Source organism: Ictalurus furcatus, chromosome 7 (assembly GCF_023375685.1).
Source record: "Ictalurus furcatus strain D&B chromosome 7, Billie_1.0, whole genome shotgun sequence".
NCBI classification, from domain to species: Eukaryota; Metazoa; Chordata; class Actinopteri; order Siluriformes; family Ictaluridae; genus Ictalurus; species Ictalurus furcatus.
Window position 1 is genome coordinate 17,736,323 of NC_071261.1, and position 20,927 is coordinate 17,757,249.

The following is a 20,927-nucleotide window of genomic DNA, read 5'->3' on the forward strand; positions in this document are numbered from 1 at the left end:
GACTACCTTTGCTGATTGTGAGTAAAAATATGTACCGAGGTTAGCAGAAACATACAACTCCTCCCTCGTGCCGTTGGACAGCACGTGCGCTGTCCTGGCTTCCGGCGAACCTAAGACTGCAGAGAACACAGGGATGTATGGGCGACGCTTCAGCCCTGCGTTGGGCGGGGCTTCCGTTTCAGGGCTGTGTGTGGGGGCGGGGCTTAAGCGCAGGAGCAGGGTTTCATCTCCGCGCTGTACACAGGGAGGGGCGGGGCTTGAGTTCAGCGCTGGAAACATCACAAATCCTGAATTTCAGGTGGCTGCAGTGAGTCGGCTCACTACTGCCACACACAAACACTCAGTGTCCAGGGAGCTGCAATCCTACAGGGACGCTGCGATTCAGTGCAATATTGAAATGCAGAGCAGAGTTATTTGGAGAAAAGAAATTAAATGTCTAAGTAGTCACTACTTCAACACAAAAAGTGATTTTCTTTCTTGTCAGTCATTTTGTTACTTTACTTAAGTGACAACTTCACCTAACGCAGTCGGCTCTTCCGCCTTTGACACTTCGGCAGCTGACGCCGAAAAACACTGTTGACATTTGGGAATAATCGCTGATTAAGTCGATCGGAAAGAGGCGAAATTATCCTGGAAAGTCGTCCACATGGTGAGTAATGTATGTTGCGGTACTGATTAGCTGCTGTCTTTTTGAGCAAACTTTCTCTCGCCATTTTTATGTCATCCACTGCGCATGTTACGGAGCCGGAAATCTACCTGATTCAGGTGATCAGGTTTTGTCGCTCCGTCCGTATAGAACTAGAGCTCACCTTCGTATAACATATTACAGAATGTATCTTTAAATTATTATTCCTTTTAATTGTATGCTATTACTGATTTATATCAGTATCATCCTTGTCTGTATTTGTTTTTTCTTAAATCTAACGTCTGTCACAGTAGAAGCCTCGACAGCTTGCGTAGCTTCCTCTCAAAACAAATGTACGAGGAAACCAGAACTAATTAGGACACACTATTATGCCTCTTATCCTTCGCCCAATATTAGCTGTTTTCTTTCAATGGTGTAAAGTTGCCCAGTTTTATATATATATATATATATATATATAATCTGTTCGGGCGTCATTTTGGGAACAAGCTGTCCTCTATTCACGTTAATTCAGTGAAACTTTCATCGATACCAGCGTCTGCTATGCTACAGCGCTCCAGGAATTTCCAAACGACCTGCTCTTGTTTACTGCTTAAGGTTAGGCTATATATTACCTCCTAGTCGTGCCCACAATTCCTCCGAACAATATATATATATATATATATATATATATATATATATATATATATATATATATATATATATATATATTTAAGAGGCCTAGAATATATTCGAGGAGCTTATTTCCAAATTAATATAGCTAATAAGTAACCTTTTTTCCTTAAAAGTAAATATGCTGAATTACATAGGCGTGAGAAAGTTGTCAGGTTGCTACACTCCAAACTACCATACCACCACATGAGTATTTATTACCCAAATACATAAAAAAAAAGCAGTAGTTAAATGAAGATGACAATTTATAACCTGGAAAATAAACTGGCATTAACCTATGCTGAGTTGATAGATAGTAAATGAATGATTATTGGGGCTTTTCTAAATAAGCAGCTGTTTATATTGAGTCATAGCCTGCATATTTAACTCAGCTTTACTCCTGTGATAAACATTTCCACAGCCAAACTATGAGAAGTATTCATTTATATATATACCTTTAGTTGGGCTATTTAGTTATTAGATAACTCAACTTTTGAGTTATTTAGATAAAATTGCTTAGCATCTTCCCACAATTGCATCGTAGGCCCCTCTCACTTTTGGTATAAACAGAACATATCATTTCATGAACGTTTAAGCACTAATCACAATCATATTAGAGTGTAATGTAATGTAAATTCTGTTAGAGATGAATGTATAGGTTTATGTTTTAGTTTATTGTAAAATGCCAAAATTGTTGTACCCTGTCGCATGGCTAGCTCTTCAGCATGTTTACCTGTAGAGAGTGACGAGAACGCACAGGCATGCTGAAAAACCGGCTGATGTTTGCCACGCTGCTGAGATCTGCTTTAAGATCAGCAACACTCTTCATGTTGTTGCCTCATTACAGACCTGCAATATCAAGCAGTCCCACAGCAGTCCCTTGCCTCCTTGTGGAACTGAATAAAAGCTAAAAAGTCTTGATGCTAGTCAATTTCTGCATGTCAATCCGGTAAGAGTGACTATCAAAATCATTGCCATGAAAAAGAAAAAGTCTAGTGAAGTTCGTGAATCAAAGTATTCGATCATGATTAAGGCAGCTTATAAACTGAAAAAGATTATTTTTTTTAAAGGATGCAAAAATGGATTCCTGTGAAAGAAATGTGGATTCTTGTAAAAGAAGTCAAATAAAACGTGACGCCAAATAAACGTTTAATCCTCGTTGGCGAAATCGCATTAATCATAAAGAAAATGAATGTCAAGAAAAGCTGCTTGCTGCATTGTGGCACTGAGGTTTATTATTAATCCACGTGGAAGTGAGGAGAACGTGTTTAGGAAGTGGCTCGCGACATTTAAGGGACAATATTCTACCACTCGGAAATGCTACAGGAAAAAGGCTCTGGGTGTCCTGTCCATGTCCTGTTCCTGAGGTAAGGTGTGTCTATGAGAATGAATGTGCAGCAAAAAGTTTGTCTAGGTCTTGGCTGTTTGCATTCAAGACTTGGTGATTGTGTGTGTGTGTGTGTGTGTGTGTGTACAAACGCAGTACCTGTACATTCTCTCAGGGCTCAAAGTGCTGACTGCATGCTGGAACACGGCACACAGCCTACAGGAAGCCCACACAGGAAACGGCCACTGCATTGTTGCTCCTGTCCACCGGGAATCCAGCCGCTCCTTCAGTGTTGTTTCAGAGTTTCAGGAGCGTGTCACATTTCGCCCCCTACGCACACTCATACAAAGGCTAGACGTCCTTTTGCTCGACTGCATCTGGCATTGGTGTTTGTGTGAATTGGAAGAGGAAGCAATATATGTCTTGGCCCATTCCACATGGGTGCACTGCTTCCTATATTTCTTACATTCCTGTTTTATTGGCATGTAAATACTAAAGCTGCCATTGTGTATTTTTGTTTTTTATTTAACCTACTGTAGTCAGTCTTTTGTCTTAGACATTTTTACTTCACAATTTATAACGTAAATGTGTATGTTATTTATGGCCTTTGCGAATTCCATAATGCTGTTGTTAGCCGTCATTCTGTCAGGTACTGCTCAAATTCCTACCTCTGGTTTGTTCATCACTTGCTTGTGATGAACGTACAGTGAAAACAGTGAAACTGTGCTCTTGTATAAACCTGTAATTATTATAGATATTTTAGAAGTTTTTTTCATTGATCATCTTGTATCTGTTTTGCATTTCTGACATTATCTAGATTATTGGCTGTTTGTTATTAGTTGGCCATACACTTTTCTTTTTGTCAGGATGTTTCACTCTTATAAATATATTAATAAATGAGGCCCATATTGCTTTAAGAGTAGTTTGGTGATTTGGTGAAAGATTTTATGAAATGGCCCTCTGTGGCTGTGAAGTTATTGTCATGGCAGATGATTGGTGAACTAGTTATTCAGATAGGTTTTTGATTAGAAAATAAGAAACTTATATTTTCCAATTTGGCCATTCAAATATGTTACGATCCAGGGTCTCCGGTTCAACCCTGAGCTTTCATTACTGTTGGGGTGGTGCTTCTGTGTACATTTCCCTGTTTCCATGTGGGATTCCTCTAAGTTTCTGGTTTACTCCCAACTCCAAAAAACATACAAGCGGATAGAATGTTTATGCCCTGTGATGGATTCGCTTCCCTTCCAAAGTGTGTTACTGCCTTTCCACCCATTCCAAGTGGTTCCAAGTGGCATAGGTGAATAAATAAATGAATATATACAGGGTGCCCCCAAAGTCTCTACATAGGTGAAATTAACCCTAACCATTCCAAAATTTTTCATACTTAGTTTGTTATATATACAGTTCTGTGTACAGTTTTTTTTGTACATCTCGTGCTAAACTGTTTCAGAAATGAAAACAAAATTTAAGATAAAACAAAGGCAACCCGAGTAAACCCAAATGCAGTTTTTAAATGATATTTATTGAAGCAAAAAAAAAAAAATTATCTCCAAAGGGAAAAACTCGGCACAGTAGTGAACCTTCCCAGAAGTAGCCGACCTTCCAAAATTCATCCATGAGCACAGCAATGACTCATCCAGCAAGTCACAAAAGAGCCAAGGACAACATCAAAGAACCTACAGGCCTGTCTTGCATCAATAAAGGTCACTGTTCATGACTCCTCTATCAGAAAGACACTGGGCAAAAATGGTGTCTATGGAAGCGTGGTGAGATGAAAACCACTGCCGACCCAGAAGAACATTAAGGCTCGTCAGAATTTTGCCAAAACACACCTTGATGACACTCAAACCTGTTAGGAGAATGTTCTGTGGATTGAAGAGTTGAAACTATTTGGATGACAGGGGTCCCGTTACATTTAGCGTAAACCAAACACAGAATTCCACAGAAACATCATCATCCCTACGGTCAAGCATGGTGGTGGAAGTGTGATGGTGTGGGGCTGCTTTGCTGCTTTGGGGCCTGGGCAACTTGCAGTAATTGAGGGAAACATGAATTCTGCTCTCAACCAGAAAATCCTAAAGGAGAATATTCCGTCTTCAGTGCGTAAGTTGAAACTCAAGTGCGACTGGATTATGCAGCAAGACAATGATCCAACGCATAGGTGTAAGTCCACTGCTGAGTGGTTTAAAAAAAAAAAAAAAAAATGAAAGTTTTGGAGTGGCCTATTAAAAGTCCTGACTTGAACCAATTGAGATGCTGTGGCAGGACCTTAAACGGGCAATTCATGCTTGAAAACTCTCCAGTGGAGCTGAAATAAAGCAGTTCTGCAAAGAAGAGTGGGCCAAAATTCCACCACAGAAAGACTGATCTCCAGTTATCAGAAGCATTTGGTCGCAGTTATTGCTGCTAAAGGTGGCACAACATTTTAAGTTTAAGGGGGCAATTAGTTTTTCACATGGGAGATAGGTGTTGGATAACTTAAAAATAATAATAGTAATAATAATAATAAAAAATGTATTGTGTGTTTATTCAGGTTGCCTTTGTTTTATGTTGTATTTTATTTGAAGACATATGAGAGATACACAAAACCAAAAGAAATCAAGATGGGGCAAATAATTTTCCATAGCACTTAGTTTTTTCAGATGCTTTACATGCCTTGTGTGATAGCATATTTGACCTCTAATATGAGTCAAATTTATACTGTTTGCTGTAATTCAACTCATTTGTCACTTGGAAGTGTGTCATTTATCACTTGGGAGTTTTTTGATCAGCTAATAAAGCAGAATTATTTTAATTCCTTAGATGGTAAGGAAGGAAGTGACATGATGCTGACCTCAAGGAACTGTTTTTGTTCTACAGCTGTACTGATCCAGGGTTAATCTAATCTAATGTGACATACAGTTTTAGACACCATTGCAAATCAACCCAATTATAAATTCGCTCAAAGGCTGAAAGGAAGAACTTTTCAGATGCAGTCAGTCTTATGAGGGTTTTTCTTATTGTTGTTGCTGTTCTAACTAGCATGTTTTTTCCTGAGCATTGGAAGTTTTCTGTGTAATGATCAAAAGGCTTAATGAGTGGACTGAAGGAAGTCATCTTGCATGCAGACTTGCCTTCTGTAGGAAGGGTGTGGGCAGAGTTGTTTGGTTTAAGCAAGGACTGATATGGTGACGTCATGTCATCCAGCTGGCCAGTAAAGGCTATAATAAGGAGAGATGTGGCATAATCAGAGACCTGAGCAGCTTGGAGTAAAAACCGGTAATGCTGTCACACTGATGGTGTCATATTGAAATATTGCACATGTTGCATAAGGTGTAGGAGTATGATTAGTCTGAATCTGTCTCAGAAAAAGGCAGGGCTTTCTGTGTAGGCGAGATGAAGCTTAAATCTAGGCTATCAATCCTAATATAGAATCCTCACTGTCTGTAGACCAGACCTACACCATGGATGTTATGGAATCTGTAGCTGTCGTAGATGAGAAATTGTTTTCTCATCATCTCTCACGTTCATCTTTAATGGCCGGGATGATCTCATGCTAGAAGTATAGCGTGTGAGCTGTAGTTGGGTTGAGCTGACAGGAAAAATAATTGTTTACTATTAGAGAGAGCTATGGTGTATTTCCCACTCTAATTGTGAATCATTATTATCATCTCACTGTAGCAGTCATAATTTTCTCTCTCATGACTTGTTCCCATAGAAATGGCTGAGTACAAGTGTTTATTGGAAGCAAATGTTGCCTCGGTCACCACTTATATCTGGTAAACTGTATGATCTTGGATTAAGAAATGCATAATCAGAATGACTAAATGAGAGAATTTGGCATTTGACTGAGTTACTGGCACATTTTTGTATCATATTCCATGCAGACACGATGGTCATCTGCTGTAATCCACTCTTCATATTAATCCTTAATCATTTATGAGCAGAAATAATTTGTGGATAATGTGTGGCTGGTTGGGATAATGTGGGCCTATTTGGAAACTATGCCTGCCTCTGTTAATAGTGCTTTGTTTTCTATGCATAATCACTGCTAAATGAAGTAAATAAAGCATATGGTGCTGCTACTGATAGTAGATTAAAAATACAGATAGTGGATTGGAAAATGTATTCAGTAATGTTCATTCAACTTGCCTGGTCCAGCCCTTATCACACGCTTCCAGAGATTTGGCAGGTTAGTGTTTCTATCACCATGATTGCTTCTTGAAAACATGTGGACACAGTGAATGTGTGTTTGTGGTGATTTACTGGTTGCCTTGGTAGTTTTTTCTTCTTGTTGTTGTTCTTCTTGGAAACCTCTTCAGCACTTCAGCCTTATGCATTGTATCTAAAAATTATATGAATGTAATTGTTGGCTCATTAGTTTCAGAACAAATACTTATTTATTGCAAGTGCTTACTGTCCAATGTGGAGATGCATCTCACGTCTCGAAACACTGATTTTAATCCTAAAGGCTGGACCTCTTTAGCACTTTGAGGCTTAAGCGATCACCTTGGAATGCTGTTGCTATGGCAGGCAGTGGCCATGTTACAAACGTTCAGAGGGCCTCCAAGCCTCAGATAGTAGGTTTGTGGGGTTTTTTTTTCTTCTTCTTTTTTTCTTTTTGGTGATGTTTATCACTTTTTGTTTATTAAGTTGAGAACACTTAAATCCAGTCTGGTGAAGAAATTTTTAGTGAAACCTCAAGCTTTCCCCCAGTGTCTCTTGGGAACTTTAGAAGTACAAACATGTTGCTGATCTGGTTGAATACGAGTAAGATTAGGTGAATAATAAGTTTGGTGTAACGTTTGACGAAATTGCTGGAGCTCATACACTCAAACGGGAAAATGCAAAACTGTCTTGGAAAGAAGTAGGGGTTCTTCTATAGCATTTATTTCAAATCGAGTACGAGTACATTGGTGTGTTTTTTGGTACTCGTTTTAACCGTACCATACACTGCAAAGAGTAACCTACCTAGTTTTAATTAATCATGGAACATTTTATCTGGCACTGGTTGAATAGCGCACACATGCATGTTCATGCACATATGCTTCTAGGCTCATACTTTATAATGTTATCTAGTTTGTTTTAAATAAAATGCATTATCTAGCTACATTAGTTACCTTGGAACAAGTATGGTTGCAGTGGAGAGCGGGGGGTTTTTTCATTTTGGAAAAGTGCTTCTGTACAGCTCCAAGTAATGTGCATTTTATTGACTTCGTTATATTGGAATCCCTCTTTGTTAAGGACTGATAGCAAGTGATCGCAATCTTTAAGAACAACGTACTAGGTAAACACTCTTATTTTCATTCACCTAGGATTGTTTTTAGACTATTTATCTCACCTAGCTAGAGTTTGCTGCCATGTTGGTTGCTGCCATGTGCCACTAGCAACAAACTCCTCATGCCTAGTCTTATGTTTGATCAGGTTACTTGTATTGTAGGAAGATGCTGTAACTGATCCTATTGATATTTTCACAAAGCATAGTTTGATGTGTGCTTTGCTTTGAATGCCATCATACATCCAGTTGCTGTCATTTTCTGTTGTCTGTTTATTAGCGTGACAGTGTTCACTAGGCTTATGTCGCATAGTATCATGTGGTATCGGATGCTAGTTTCTCTATCCATCCATCCATTTTCCATACCGCTTATCCTACACAGGGTCATGGGGGAGCCTGAAATCTATCCAAGGGAACTAGGGGCACAAGGTGGGGGACACCCTGGACGGGCTGCCAACCCATTGCAGGACAAAACCATTCAAACACTATGGACAATTTGGAAATGTTAGTCAGCATACAACACATGCCTTTGGACTGGGTGAGGAAACCGGAGTTCCAGGAGGGAGTTTGGCAAGTTTTACACCAAAGAAAACTGCTTTTATGTTGAAACTGAGCAGATGTTCATTCCACAGTATTAACCAAGCCTTATAACCACAAACCAGAAGTGCACACGGTTTGTGTGGATAAAAAGAGTACTGCTGCTATGCTACAGAGGACTGTTTATCCTTCAGAGTTTAAATGATCGCTTATAAGGGTACGCATGTCTCACCAAAATGTGCTGTGAGGCAAATGGTTTGGCAAGTTAATATAAACTTCCAGACATCAGTTCTTCACATGGACAATAAGCCAACCTAAAATATTTTCCCATCAGTCTCTGGATCTTGGATCTTTCTAGACAGCATAATGAGCACATACTGTTTACTTAAGGTAGCTTGAAGAACTGTAACAGGCTTTTTTTGGTTGTCGTAATAATTAGATACAGTAGTCAATGAGTGCCTGGAGTGTGACTGAGAGAACAGGAGCCATAACTTGAATGCAAGAAATTAAACTGTGGTGGTGGTGATGATGATGAAGATGAAGGTATTTTAGTAGAAACAACTGTCACTCACTACTACCACTACTATCACTTGCTAAAATGCTAATTTTGTATGAATTCGAAATGTAACAAATTTAATGAAAATAACAAATTTTTTAAAGGTATATCCACATAAGTTAATCATACAGTTGTGCTTGTGCAGTGACATGAGAAGAGTGAGAGAGAGAAGGAGAGAGCGAGAGCGCTACAGTAATTGGAACTGGCTATTTTATTAATTCATTAATCTTCAGTAAGAGCTTTATCCTCATCAGGGTCACTGTGAATCCGGAGTCCATCCCAGGAAACACTGGGCATGAGGCAAAAACACACCCTGGGTGGGCTGCCAGTCCATCACAGGACACCATGCACAATGTAGCATAGCTAATCCACCTACTGGCTTTATTTACTGGCTACTGGTGGGAGGAAACCCGGAAGAATGCTAGACATTAGAAGAACACAGAATTGGCTAATTGAAGAGTGAAATATGAGAAAATGAATAAAGAATGGGTTTAAAAATTGTTTAATCAAAGTCAGTTACTTGCTTTAACTCTTCAAATCATTAGGAGAAAGTTTTCCTTCTGGAAGTTATAGTAAGTAAATACTTGTAAATCATTAAATTAGTGCTTATAATTCATCATACAAGTTAATTACTAATCTTAAGTCACTACATGGATAAGAGGAAGGTGAATTGTGATTTACACTGTCACTGTAAATAAGGCAAATATTGGTGTATAAAAACAACAAAACAAAACGGTGCTGGTGTGTGTTCCCACTTTGGATTTGCATGGTCATCCAACAGTGTGGCTCTGCTGATGTTTTTCTAAATCATAATTAACTTCTCTATCTTTTTGTTTCTCCTAGGTTGGATTTCATGAGGATTTATTACTGAAGTGCTCATGGAGCAACACCTAGGATATGGATGACGTGCCATACGAGCTGTTAAATGCTGTTATAAGAATCTGGATCTACTTCAGTAAGGGAATGAACAAACCATTAAAAGACTCAAGTAGATATCTGCCATTTTCTGGTAAGGCCACTGGTCATTCAATTGGTTGATGTAACCTTGGAGACTTTTAGAGACTCTCAATGGACATCAGCCTCATGTGTGAAGCAGTTGCAAAATTCTACTCTGATGTTCAACAACACTTTAGCTTCTGCTTGTGTAATTACATAGCCTCTCATTGAAGAGGCTCATCCAGTTCAAGGAAATAACACCAGACCTGCTTCAATAAGAGCCTCTCTCTTAGCTGGAAGGTAAATTTCTGCCCAGAATCCAATGGCATGGGTAAAGTTCTTCAAGAAACCAAGGGGCAATCTTGGCAGGGTTTACCAGCCGGGGTCTATGCTGTCCCTGGCTCCTACCAAAGGGCTTCTAAATGAGCCGGGACAGAACAGCTGCTTCCTTAACAGCGCAGTGCAGGTATGGCCTGGTTTATTTATTTATTTATTTATTTATTTTCCTTCCCCTTTCTGTATATTCAGTGGCCTGTTTGTTATTTCATTGCGACATCTCTCTTGGGAATGTACATCTTGGTTTCGACAGACAAATATTTACTCCATCTTGACTCCCACCCCCACAAGTGACTCAGAGGGCACACTTAGTCATGCTCCCAATCTGTCTACTTGTTACTAGAAGGTGAGGTGGTGGGTGCATGGGTAGTATGACTGAGCTTCTCTTATATCACTTCCTTTTTTCTTTTTTCATCTTTCATCACACTGTAATGTGGTCATACTCCGGGCATGATTCAGTCCCACATGTCAGACCTACAGGCTGAGACATGCAAGAACCAAATGTCTCTGGATTAAGATAAAAGATTACTTAAGTTAAAGATTGGATATTTTGTATGTATGTTTTGAGCAGGCTTGCAAACCATGAATCATTAAGTGCAAAGCAAAGGAAAATGTGACCATGGACCTTTTTTGACTAAACTTTGAGTATTTAAATATCATATTAGCTGGTAGAGTTGACTCGAGAAGGGACAGACTCTCAAAGTTTATGGATTATATTTCTGTTGATTTAGATAATGTTTGGGGTTTTAGTGGGTTTTTAAGCTTATGATATCACACAGTGTTGTGCAGGGTAGGTCTGTCACAATAACTACTTTTTATTTTATTTTTTTTATTTTATTGGACGATATATTGTCCCAGAGATAATTGCGATCTAACCGATATTATTGTAGTTTTAAGACCATTTTATGCCACAGATATAATGATAATATAATAGTATTATAATGCAAGTACACCAATGAACTTTTAATTCTTAAGATTATTCAGACATTGGAATTGGAATGTCAAACAATATTTTTTGTCTTGTGACGAAAATATCCTTTAAATTTATTCAAAATGTGATCATCATATTTATTAATTTTAGTCAATTTTGCTCTGACTTAAATGGCATCACGTATTAGTCAATGGCATGTTAGTTGACGAGAAAATACTCACGCATTTTATATTTGAACATAAACATCAACAAAAACGTGAAAACTCCCCTTGTTTTGAAAACCTGATCTCCTGAAATAATATTACAATAAGTATTGTAATACAATATTGTGAATTCTTTATGCTTTAGTTATTCATATACATTTTATCCATATTTAGTTATATGTTGGGCCCTTAACCCTCTCTGCTCTGACATGCTGGGTTATGTGAAGAAAAGCATTTCATTGTGCTGTAATGTATATGCGATCAATAAAGACTCATTATTCATTGTCCATGTTTTAGTTCGTTGTTACAGAAAGAAATTTACAGCGTGACTTACCATTCTACCTAGCACCTTACTTGAGTTCAAGTAAGGTACTTGCGTTCGCGTCATTTTGTGCAGCAGCAAGTTGTAATATTAAGTTTTTTGTGTATATGTGTTTGAGTACAGGGTGAGTTAATTAACCCGCTAGTAAAGCACTTGTTTACCACTGTTCATACACTGTTCAGCTTCAGCTCACACAGCATAAGCGGCTCAATCCCTGACATTATGGACTATAGCCGTATTATTTGAAACACTACAACTATTTCTAGATTTTTCTTCTTCAAAAAGCATTGTTAGTGCATTGATAAGCTCTTGAGTGTTGTTTTTTCAGCAGTATAGTTTAATTAAAATCTGTGCTAGTTCTTGCTATACATCTTAAATTCAAATGCACAGTTTTTGCATTTGAATGTGCATGTTTATTTTAAATAGGACGAATAGTCGAAGTTATTTTAAGCAGACGAGAGGACAGAAACCGCACAAATGGCTAAAATGTTGGTGACATTCATCCTTATGTAAACAAACATACACAATGGGCAATATCAAGGTCATGTCCATATATTGTACGATAAGTCAATAACGGAATTATCGTGACAGGCCTAGTGCAGGGTCAGACCAGTTACCTAAAGACATAGCACTGTGTGTGCTAAATAACTCCTAATACTCTTCATATCTCCAACGATGATTTGCATAGGTGCTGTGGCAGCTTGACATCTTTAGACGGAGTCTACGACAACTTCCCAACCATTACTGCTTAGGGGAAGCCTGCATCTTCTGTGAATTAAAGGTACTTTCCTCAAGGCCCAGAACCTCTCGATGTAAATGATTGTAATGTCAGCTGGTGTTTGTATTAAGGTCTTGTATTATTTTCTTTTATAGGGAATATTCTCACAGTTTCAGGACAGCAGGGAGCGAGCGCTACCTTCAGACAATCTGCGCATTGCCCTGGCAGAGACTTTTAAGGATGAGCAACGTTTCCAGTTAGGCTTTATGGACGATGCCGCAGAATGCTTTGTAAGTATGTGAGGAAGAGAAAAAGGTCTGGAAAAGGACACAGACATTTTGACAAACTTCCACAATTATTATTAACACACACATGCACACAGAATACAGTTCTAAGCACAATAATTACGTAACCAAATCATTTTTGGCTTTCCATTTTTATGTAGTCTGACAGCAGTGTGTCACTGGTTCTTTGTAGCTATGCAACATGCTTTTATTTGTTTCCATAGTTAGGCCATATTCTTATGGTATATTTTAGAGAAAATAAGGACAGTGTAAGTGTATTCCAAACTATTTTATTGAGGTAATGCAGAGAAGCCTGTGTGCACTGTACATCATTGTTCCAAGCTCTACAGGCTTTCAGATTCAGTGTCCGTACCCAAGGGATTGAAGTACGTATTGTCCTCTCGTAAGCCTGTATAGGATTTTTCTCAAGCAGCATAATTGCAGTAAACCTGCTTAGGAAGGGGACCTGTAATCATCATTTATTTAGCAGAGCTATACAGAATAGGTCATTAGCTCTGTACACATCCATTTACAGTACTTCCACACAACACGAAACTCAATAAAGTCTTTCTGTCAGGGCTTCGGTGGGATGCAAACTAACCAGTATACAAGTCATCATTTCTGACGCCACTTTTCTTACAGCTGCAGTTAGGAATAGCTTCTTTGTGATCTAGTGTCAGTAAAAAATGTATCTGTTTATTCGTAAACAACCAGGGAGAAAGTACTACAAACACTACCATTATGAAGAGCATGGCTGTGTCGCCTGAAAGAGTGCTTGAGTAGATAATAATACATTCAGGAAAGCCTTTGTTTACTTTGTGTCTAGTTAATTACTGGAACCAGAAATGTGCAGTTTATGTAGTCTTATGAGTTTAGTGTGTTTCTATGTTCTAGCAAAACTTGTTCAACTCCTGAAATCATTAACCAGCTGTATAGATTCCTGATTAAGATCTTGTTTCATTTCATTGGGTAAATAATCACATGGAGAAATTTTGAGCTGTTATGTCTTCCGACTTCCTACAATATATAATTCTTAAAACTACAGGTTTTCCTGTAATATGTGAACTAAAATATGTCTCTCTTTTGCATGTATCTTAACTAAGTCAAATTGTAGCATTTTTTAAAAAAAAATTCTAGTAACCCTTTATAGTGAAAAGGGAGGAAACTGCATTTAAAGATTGCATTCCTACTGCACAGCTGGTACCTGATTATAAACTGAATTGCTTATGTCCATTTCATGGTAGCTTGTTATTCAACAATGTGAATATTTTAGACATCTTTAGGCAGATTAACTGTTTTTCAAGAAATATAGTTATGGCTTCTTAACCTAAAGATGTCAAAAACTGTTTTGGCCAAAACACTAGCGACATCCAATGGATATTCTAAGCTTGCTACAAATATTTCTAAATAATTAATAGCAACAGTGGACAATTGTTTAAATTTTGTCTATTATTTTGTCTGATTTTTTTCCCTGTGTATTTCTCATACATGGCATGTGTTTGATTTATGATTGTATCTAAAGGAGAACATTCTAGAGAGGATCCACCTCCATATTGCTCCTGATGTTGATATAGATGCCTGTACATCCAAAGTCTGCATCACACATCAGAAGTTTGCCATGACACTTTACGAACAGGTATTGCCCAAACAAGCATACACTCTGTACTGGCAATATGGAAAATGATCAGTGCTTTAGGACTCCATTCATTTTCTTCTAGCTTTATATATTTTTATTTGTAGTCTTACTCTAGATTTCTGTTTACTGATATTATATTACTGATATTTGCAATGGCAAAAACTGATATTCGTGCTGTATTCAACAGGCAGTGTTTATAGTGTAGAAAGTGCTTGCTGAAGAAACCAATTTAATCTTACCTAAACAGCAAAGTCCCCTCCTACGGTATAATGACATGGCTGCAGAAGTAATTAGCATTTAGCAGTTGCCAAGTGGCACCTAGCTGAGTTTGTGTGTGTGTGTGTGTGTGTGTGTGTGTGTGTGTGTGTGTGTGTGTGGCAGGTTGTATGTCGAAGCTGTGGAGCCTCGTCTGACCCTCTGCCCTTCACTCAGTTAGTGTTCTATGTTTCCACCACAGCTCTTTGGTAAGCTGAAATTCTCTTCTGCATGTGATACTACATGAGCTGAGCAGTTGCACTTTGTACTGTTTGAAAAAGCGTCAAGCATTATAAATAGGCTTTTAAAGTTGAGAAGATTGTTGGGCATTGTGACATTTATTGACACCTTTCAGATGTACTCTTTAGATTTAGATATTTACCCATTACATGTTAAAGCTAATTTTCCTTTCCAGTCTTTAACCTTTCTCTGTCCATTTGCCTCTCTCGCTCTCTCTCTCCCTTTCCTCATTCTTTTACTGCTCAGTGAAAAGTTATTGGAGAGGAGAGATGAAAAGCCACGTTCTGACATGTTTGGTGAACTGCTCCAGGCAGCCAGCACGATTGGAGACCAACGTGACTGTCCAGTAGGTGACCTCTTATGTGGATCAGGCTTTACGTGAATAAAAATTTTTATGAAAGTTCAGTAAGGCTACTATTACTAATAACTATTTCAGTAAAACATAATGGAGCATGCTTTTATTATCATCAAATATGAAGTAACAGCAGTGCCCTGAGGTGTTGTATTAAACTTATTCTATAGCTGTTTATCAATGCTATATATGAGCATGAGAGAGAAATGACGCATCATACTTTTTAAACCATTTATAGTTGCATTGAACATTCACGAGACAAAATAGTTCCTGTTAAACAGTCGTTCCCTCACCAGCTTTTGTCTTTTTTCCGTTCTACGTTTACCACATCATCCTCTTACTCACTCTTACAAAGCGCTGACACTCAGTACACTCAATACTTTCGTAAAATGTTACGTTTGAACTATATCAAACCGGATCAACTATTAAACACATTTTCCTGTGCGTTTCCTTTTAAATTTGATTGATTGTTAGGCTTAGATTATGCCTACATAATATACAATACAATCCACATACAATTCCCTGTGTTTGAGCTGTATAGGAACTTTAATGTATATTAACAAGTGCATTAATATTAACCTGTCATTTAAATCACAGTCAGTGCTATCGTCAGAGCCATGCTGTTAGCAAATTAATCAGCACCTTCTGACCAATCAAATTTGAGAATTCAACAGTGGTGTAAATGTGTTTTTTTATTTTTTTTTTTTGGTTTTTTTTGGTTAATAATTTATCTGAGAAGACTGAGAAAGGTGACCTGACGCATGAGATGACGTCTATAAAATATTAAAATACACTGCATTTTTAAATAGGCATTAGGCCCAGCTTGATGGTTGCATCATACATAAAACTGTCATATATGATAGAAATAGTACCAGGAAATGAAATTTATTACACGATAAAATACCTCATGCATCATCATTCGTCTTCGTTCTCTTGCCCTGTGTTAGCTTTATAATGTGTCCAATGATACTTTTTAAACTGTTTATCTGATTAGAGAGGAACATTTTTGGAATGCGAATCTGTATTCTGTGCAAAACAGTATGCAAGTGTGTGGTTTTGTCTTAACACATGTGCACGTCTTTCACCAGAGTAAGTGCGGTCAGGTGATCAAGATCCGGCGCGTGCTGATGAACGCACCGGAAATCGTCACCATTGGTTTTGTGTGGGACTCGGAGCAGTCTGACATGATGTTGGATGTCATCAAATCTCTTGGACCACACCTTAGCCTCTCAGGGGTAATACTGAAATAACTCTCGCAGATTCCGAAAATCTGTTTTGATTTTGGCAACAAATACAGGAGCTTTAAAGGCAATCTAAAGTTCATGTTTACTCTGCACAGTGCCTGGCTGTGCCAACAGATTAGTCCAGTCTACTTATGCTTATAACAGGACAAGGCCAAATGACCCTGCTGTCAGAAACTGAACATACAATATAAAATGTACTTTTGTCAATGTAAAGGTTTTTTTTTATCTTCATCTTTTTAGCATTCATGTTTTCACAGTATTGTAGTTTAATCTATCTACAATTCTATCTATCTATCTATCTACACAGAGTCAGAGCAGCTTTGATTAAATAGCTATAAAAGGATTTGTTTGACGTCACAGAAGTTCAGAGGCACTGACTGGATGAATTGCTGTTTATTTTGGTGCTGCCAAGCATATGTGAGAAATTCTGACTTTATCCCCTTTACAAGTCTGAAGTTGTCAAAAGTTGTGGGTGGAGTTGACCCACTCTGATGAGTAGGCCTTTGTGATGGAGGGTCATCTGGTGTGTGTTTGTGTCATCTGGTGTGTGGGTGTCATCTGCTATGTCTCTTCTTTTCTCTATTAGGCTACAGCTCTTTAGTTCAGTTTAGCACAATGGGTGTAAGGCTTGGCTCCTTCCAAGGTTTCACACAGCCGTATGTTGTTAAATATTATGCCTTTCAAGGCAAGACTTCCCCCGATCAAGACATTTTCCCCTGGGGGCAAGAAAGCACACATTCTTCCCCACGCCCTGTTCTCTGGATCTGAACACGCTGCGGTAGTGAGTTAGTCTTTCAGGAAGCCCACGGGTGACCACAAAGGCCGCAATTCATGCTTCAGCTGCTCATGTGATGCTGGCGGGTGTGCAGGAAAATAGTTCCCCTCCTGCGCTATGAACCATTGTTCAATAAAAATCAGGACATGGGGAACTGGGGCTGGAGGACAAAGTGACCCTGGCCTTGTGCAAGCAGATTTTAGCCTATTCATTACAGGGCTTAAGAGTTTCATAATGGAGGCAGGACCTTAATCTTGTTGTTAGTAATTCTCAGTTACTGAACACACAAGGACTGAAGGTATGATTGGGTGAATGAGTCATAGCTGCATGCTTCATCTCACTCGAAGCTGACAGTGATGCATTACAACCTGCCCATTATCAAGACCGAATTTTACCCGCAAGTAGCTTATATATTGCTATCAGCAGAGGAACAAAAACATTGCCCCAGCTAATTACTTAACGAGCTGTTAATATTGATGGTTCCCTTTTAACTTTAGGAGGATACATTATACTCTTGGCACCTTAATATGATTAATCCTTAAAAGCAGTTATTTTTGCTGTGGGTTTTGGTTATTGCAGCTCAAATGTGCCATTAAATCAGTAATTAAAAATGCAGGCGTGCCATCATTAACAGATATCTGCTATGCAAATGTAGCTACTCTGCTACAGTAATGTAAAAATATAGTATCTCACAAAAGTGAGTACACCCCTCACATTTTTGTAAATATTTGATTATATCTTTTCATGTGACAACACTGAAGAAATGACACTTTGCTACAATGTAAAGTCGTGAGTGTACAGCTTGTATAACAGTGTAAATTTGCTGTCCCCTCAAAATAACACACAGACATTAATGTCTAAACCGCTGGCAACAAAAGTGAGTACACCCCTAAGTGAAATTGTCCAAATTGGGCCTCATTAGCCATTTTCCCTCCCCGGTGTCATGTGACTTGTTAGTATTACAAGGTCTCAGGTGTGAATGGGGAGCAGGTGTTTTAAATTTGGTGTCATTGCTCTCACACTCCCTCATACTGGTCACTGGAAGTTCAACATGGCACCTCATGGCAAAGAACTCTCTGAGGATCTGAAAAAAAGAATTGTTGTTCTACATAAAGATGGCCTAGGCTATAAGAAGATTGCAAAGACCCTGACACTGAGCTGCAGCACTGTGGCCAAGACCATACAGCAGGTTAACAGGACAGGTTCCACTCAGAACAGGCCTCGTCATGGTCGACCAAAGTAGTTGAGTGCACGTGTCATATCCAGAGGTTGTGTTTGGGAAACAGATGTATGAGTGCTTCCATCATTGCTGCAGAGGTTGAAGGGGTTGGGGGTCAGCCTGTCAGTGCTCAGACCATACGCCGCACACTGCATCAAATTGGTCTGCATGGCTGTCGTCCCAGAAGGAAGCCTCTTCTACAGATGATGCACAAGAAAGCCTGCAAACAGTTTGCTGAAGACAAGCAGACTAAGGACATGGATTACTGGAACCATGTCCTGTGGTCTGATGAGACCAAGATAAAGTTATTTGGTTCAGATGGTGTCAAGCGTGTGTGGTGTCAACCAGGTGAGGAGTACAAAGACAAGTGTCTCTTGCCTACAGTCAAGCATGGTGGTGGGAGTGTCATGGGCTGGGGCTGCATGAGTGCCGCCGGGACTGGGGAACTGCAGTTCATTGAGGGAACCATGAATGCCAACATGTACTGTGACATACTGAAGCAGAGCATGATCCCCTCCCTTCGGAGACTGGGCCGCAGGGCAGTATTCCAGCATGATAACAACCCCAAACACACCTCCAAGACGACCACTGCCTTGCTAAAGAAGCTGAGGGTGAAGGTAACCCTATTGAGCATCTGTGGGGCATCCTCAAATGGAAGGTGGAGGAGCACAAGATCTCTAACATCCACCAGCTCCGTGATGTCGTCATGGAGGAATGGAAGAGGACTCCAGTGGCAATCTGTGAAGTTCTGCTGAACTCCATGCCCAAGAGGGTTAAGGCAGTGCTGGAAAATACTGGTGGCCACACAAAATATTGACACTTTGGGCCCAATTTGGACATTTTCACTTAGGGGTGTACTCACTTTTGTTGCCAGTGGTTTAGACATTAATGTCTGTGTGTTGAGTTATTTTGAGGGGACAGCAAATTTACACTGTTATACAAGCTGTACACTCACTACTTTACATTGTAGCAAAGTGTCATTTCTTCAGTGTTGTCACATGAAAAGATATAATCAAATATTTACCAAAATGTGAGGGGTGTACTCAATTTTGTGAGATACTGTATAATATAGATACACATCAAAGAGTAGTGATTGAGAATCACGATCTCAAAACTAAGACTAAAAAAAAATCATGGTTCGTATTTCATTTATACGAGCAAAATGTTGTGGAGCGGTGGTACCTGGTTGACGACCCTGCCGCTGACCTATGCCATATGGAACCAGTGGCACTGAGCATGCATTAACGGTGCCAGTGGGGCTTGTCACAACCTTAGTCACTGTGGAGGCCTGTATGGTTTTGGTTGCTTTAGGTAAGGTGGCAAGGCTGAAGGAAGAGCGGTAATCTTATGGGCACCGGAGGAGGTGCGACAGGCGGTATTGCCATAACATCGTGTGGCCGTGGTACCATTGCTGTACAAGTGACAGGCAGTGGTGACAAGCTGTTAAAACTTTAATGAAGACATATTGCAGATGTAATATCTCTGTTTCTTCCCATCTCTCTTTTTTTTTTCCTTCTCTCCAGCTTTTTTACCATGTCACAGATGAACAAGCCAAAAAGAGTGACCTGCAGCTGGTTGGGATGATCTGCTACACAAGCAAACACTACTGCACCTTCGCTTTCCACACCAAGTCCTCCAAGTGGTTCTTCTTTGATGATGCCACAGTCAAAGAGGTGCGTGATTCAGTTACATCAAATAGAATGAAAAAATATTGTCCTCGTTAAAAGCATCAGTAAAATCAAGCTGCTCACCAAATTGCATTGCACCTAAAACGAAAAAAATAAAACCTTTTCAAGTGTATTTATTGTCCTGTACAGCTGGTACAGTACACAGTGAAATGAAACAACGTTCCTCCAGGACTGAGGTGCTGCGTAAAACAACACCGAACTACATGAGACAGCACAGAATTAAATAAAACCCACATTTAGAAGAAACACATTTCTACATAAAGGTCACATGCAAACGTGTGCAAACAACACAAGTCTGTACAGTAGCTACTAAAAACATTACATAGTAAGACACAGTGTAATGCCACCCAGTACACAGTTCTGGTGTGGAAGTCTCAGATATAACAGGTAGTGCAAGAATAACAATATAATAAAAATGCTGTGAATGAAAACAAAAAATACTAGGACATAGTATTCAGCAGATGAGCTTATGCCGTGTGTGTGTATGTATGTAATGTATGTGTGTGTGTGTGTGTGTGTATGTGTGTGTGTATGTATGTGTGTATGTATGTGTGTGTGTGTGTGTGTGTGTGTGTGTGTGTGTGTGTGTGTATATATATATATATATATATATATATATATACACACACACACACACACACACACACACACACACATACATACATATATATATTTTTTTATATATATATATATAGTAGTGACAAGAAAAGTAATATATATTAAGTAGTGAAAAGAAATGAAAATACAACATTTTTGTAAATACAATAGCAGCATAAATGCAGATAGTCCACACGGAAATTGCAGATGGAAAGGGATG

The 20,927-nt window shown here is 39.0% G+C and overlaps 1 protein-coding gene across 1 annotated transcript in view; it reads left to right on the plus strand.

The window, feature by feature from the left end:
- The first annotated feature begins 257 nt into the window (after positions 1 to 257).
- LOC128610005 (inactive ubiquitin carboxyl-terminal hydrolase 53) overlaps positions 258 to 20,927 on the plus strand; it is a 43,019-nt gene continuing 22,349 nt past the window's right edge. Inside the window, exons 1-9 of the mRNA XM_053629006.1 lie at positions 258 to 649; positions 9,815 to 10,373; positions 12,388 to 12,480; positions 12,573 to 12,707; positions 14,224 to 14,337; positions 14,719 to 14,801; positions 15,079 to 15,178; positions 16,273 to 16,419; positions 19,946 to 20,095. Coding sequence (XP_053484981.1) covers positions 10,230 to 10,373; positions 12,388 to 12,480; positions 12,573 to 12,707; positions 14,224 to 14,337; positions 14,719 to 14,801; positions 15,079 to 15,178; positions 16,273 to 16,419; positions 19,946 to 20,095 — 966 coding nt within the window. The 5' untranslated portion in view covers positions 258 to 649; positions 9,815 to 10,229. The remainder of the gene's footprint in view (positions 650 to 9,814; positions 10,374 to 12,387; positions 12,481 to 12,572; positions 12,708 to 14,223; positions 14,338 to 14,718; positions 14,802 to 15,078; positions 15,179 to 16,272; positions 16,420 to 19,945; positions 20,096 to 20,927) is intronic.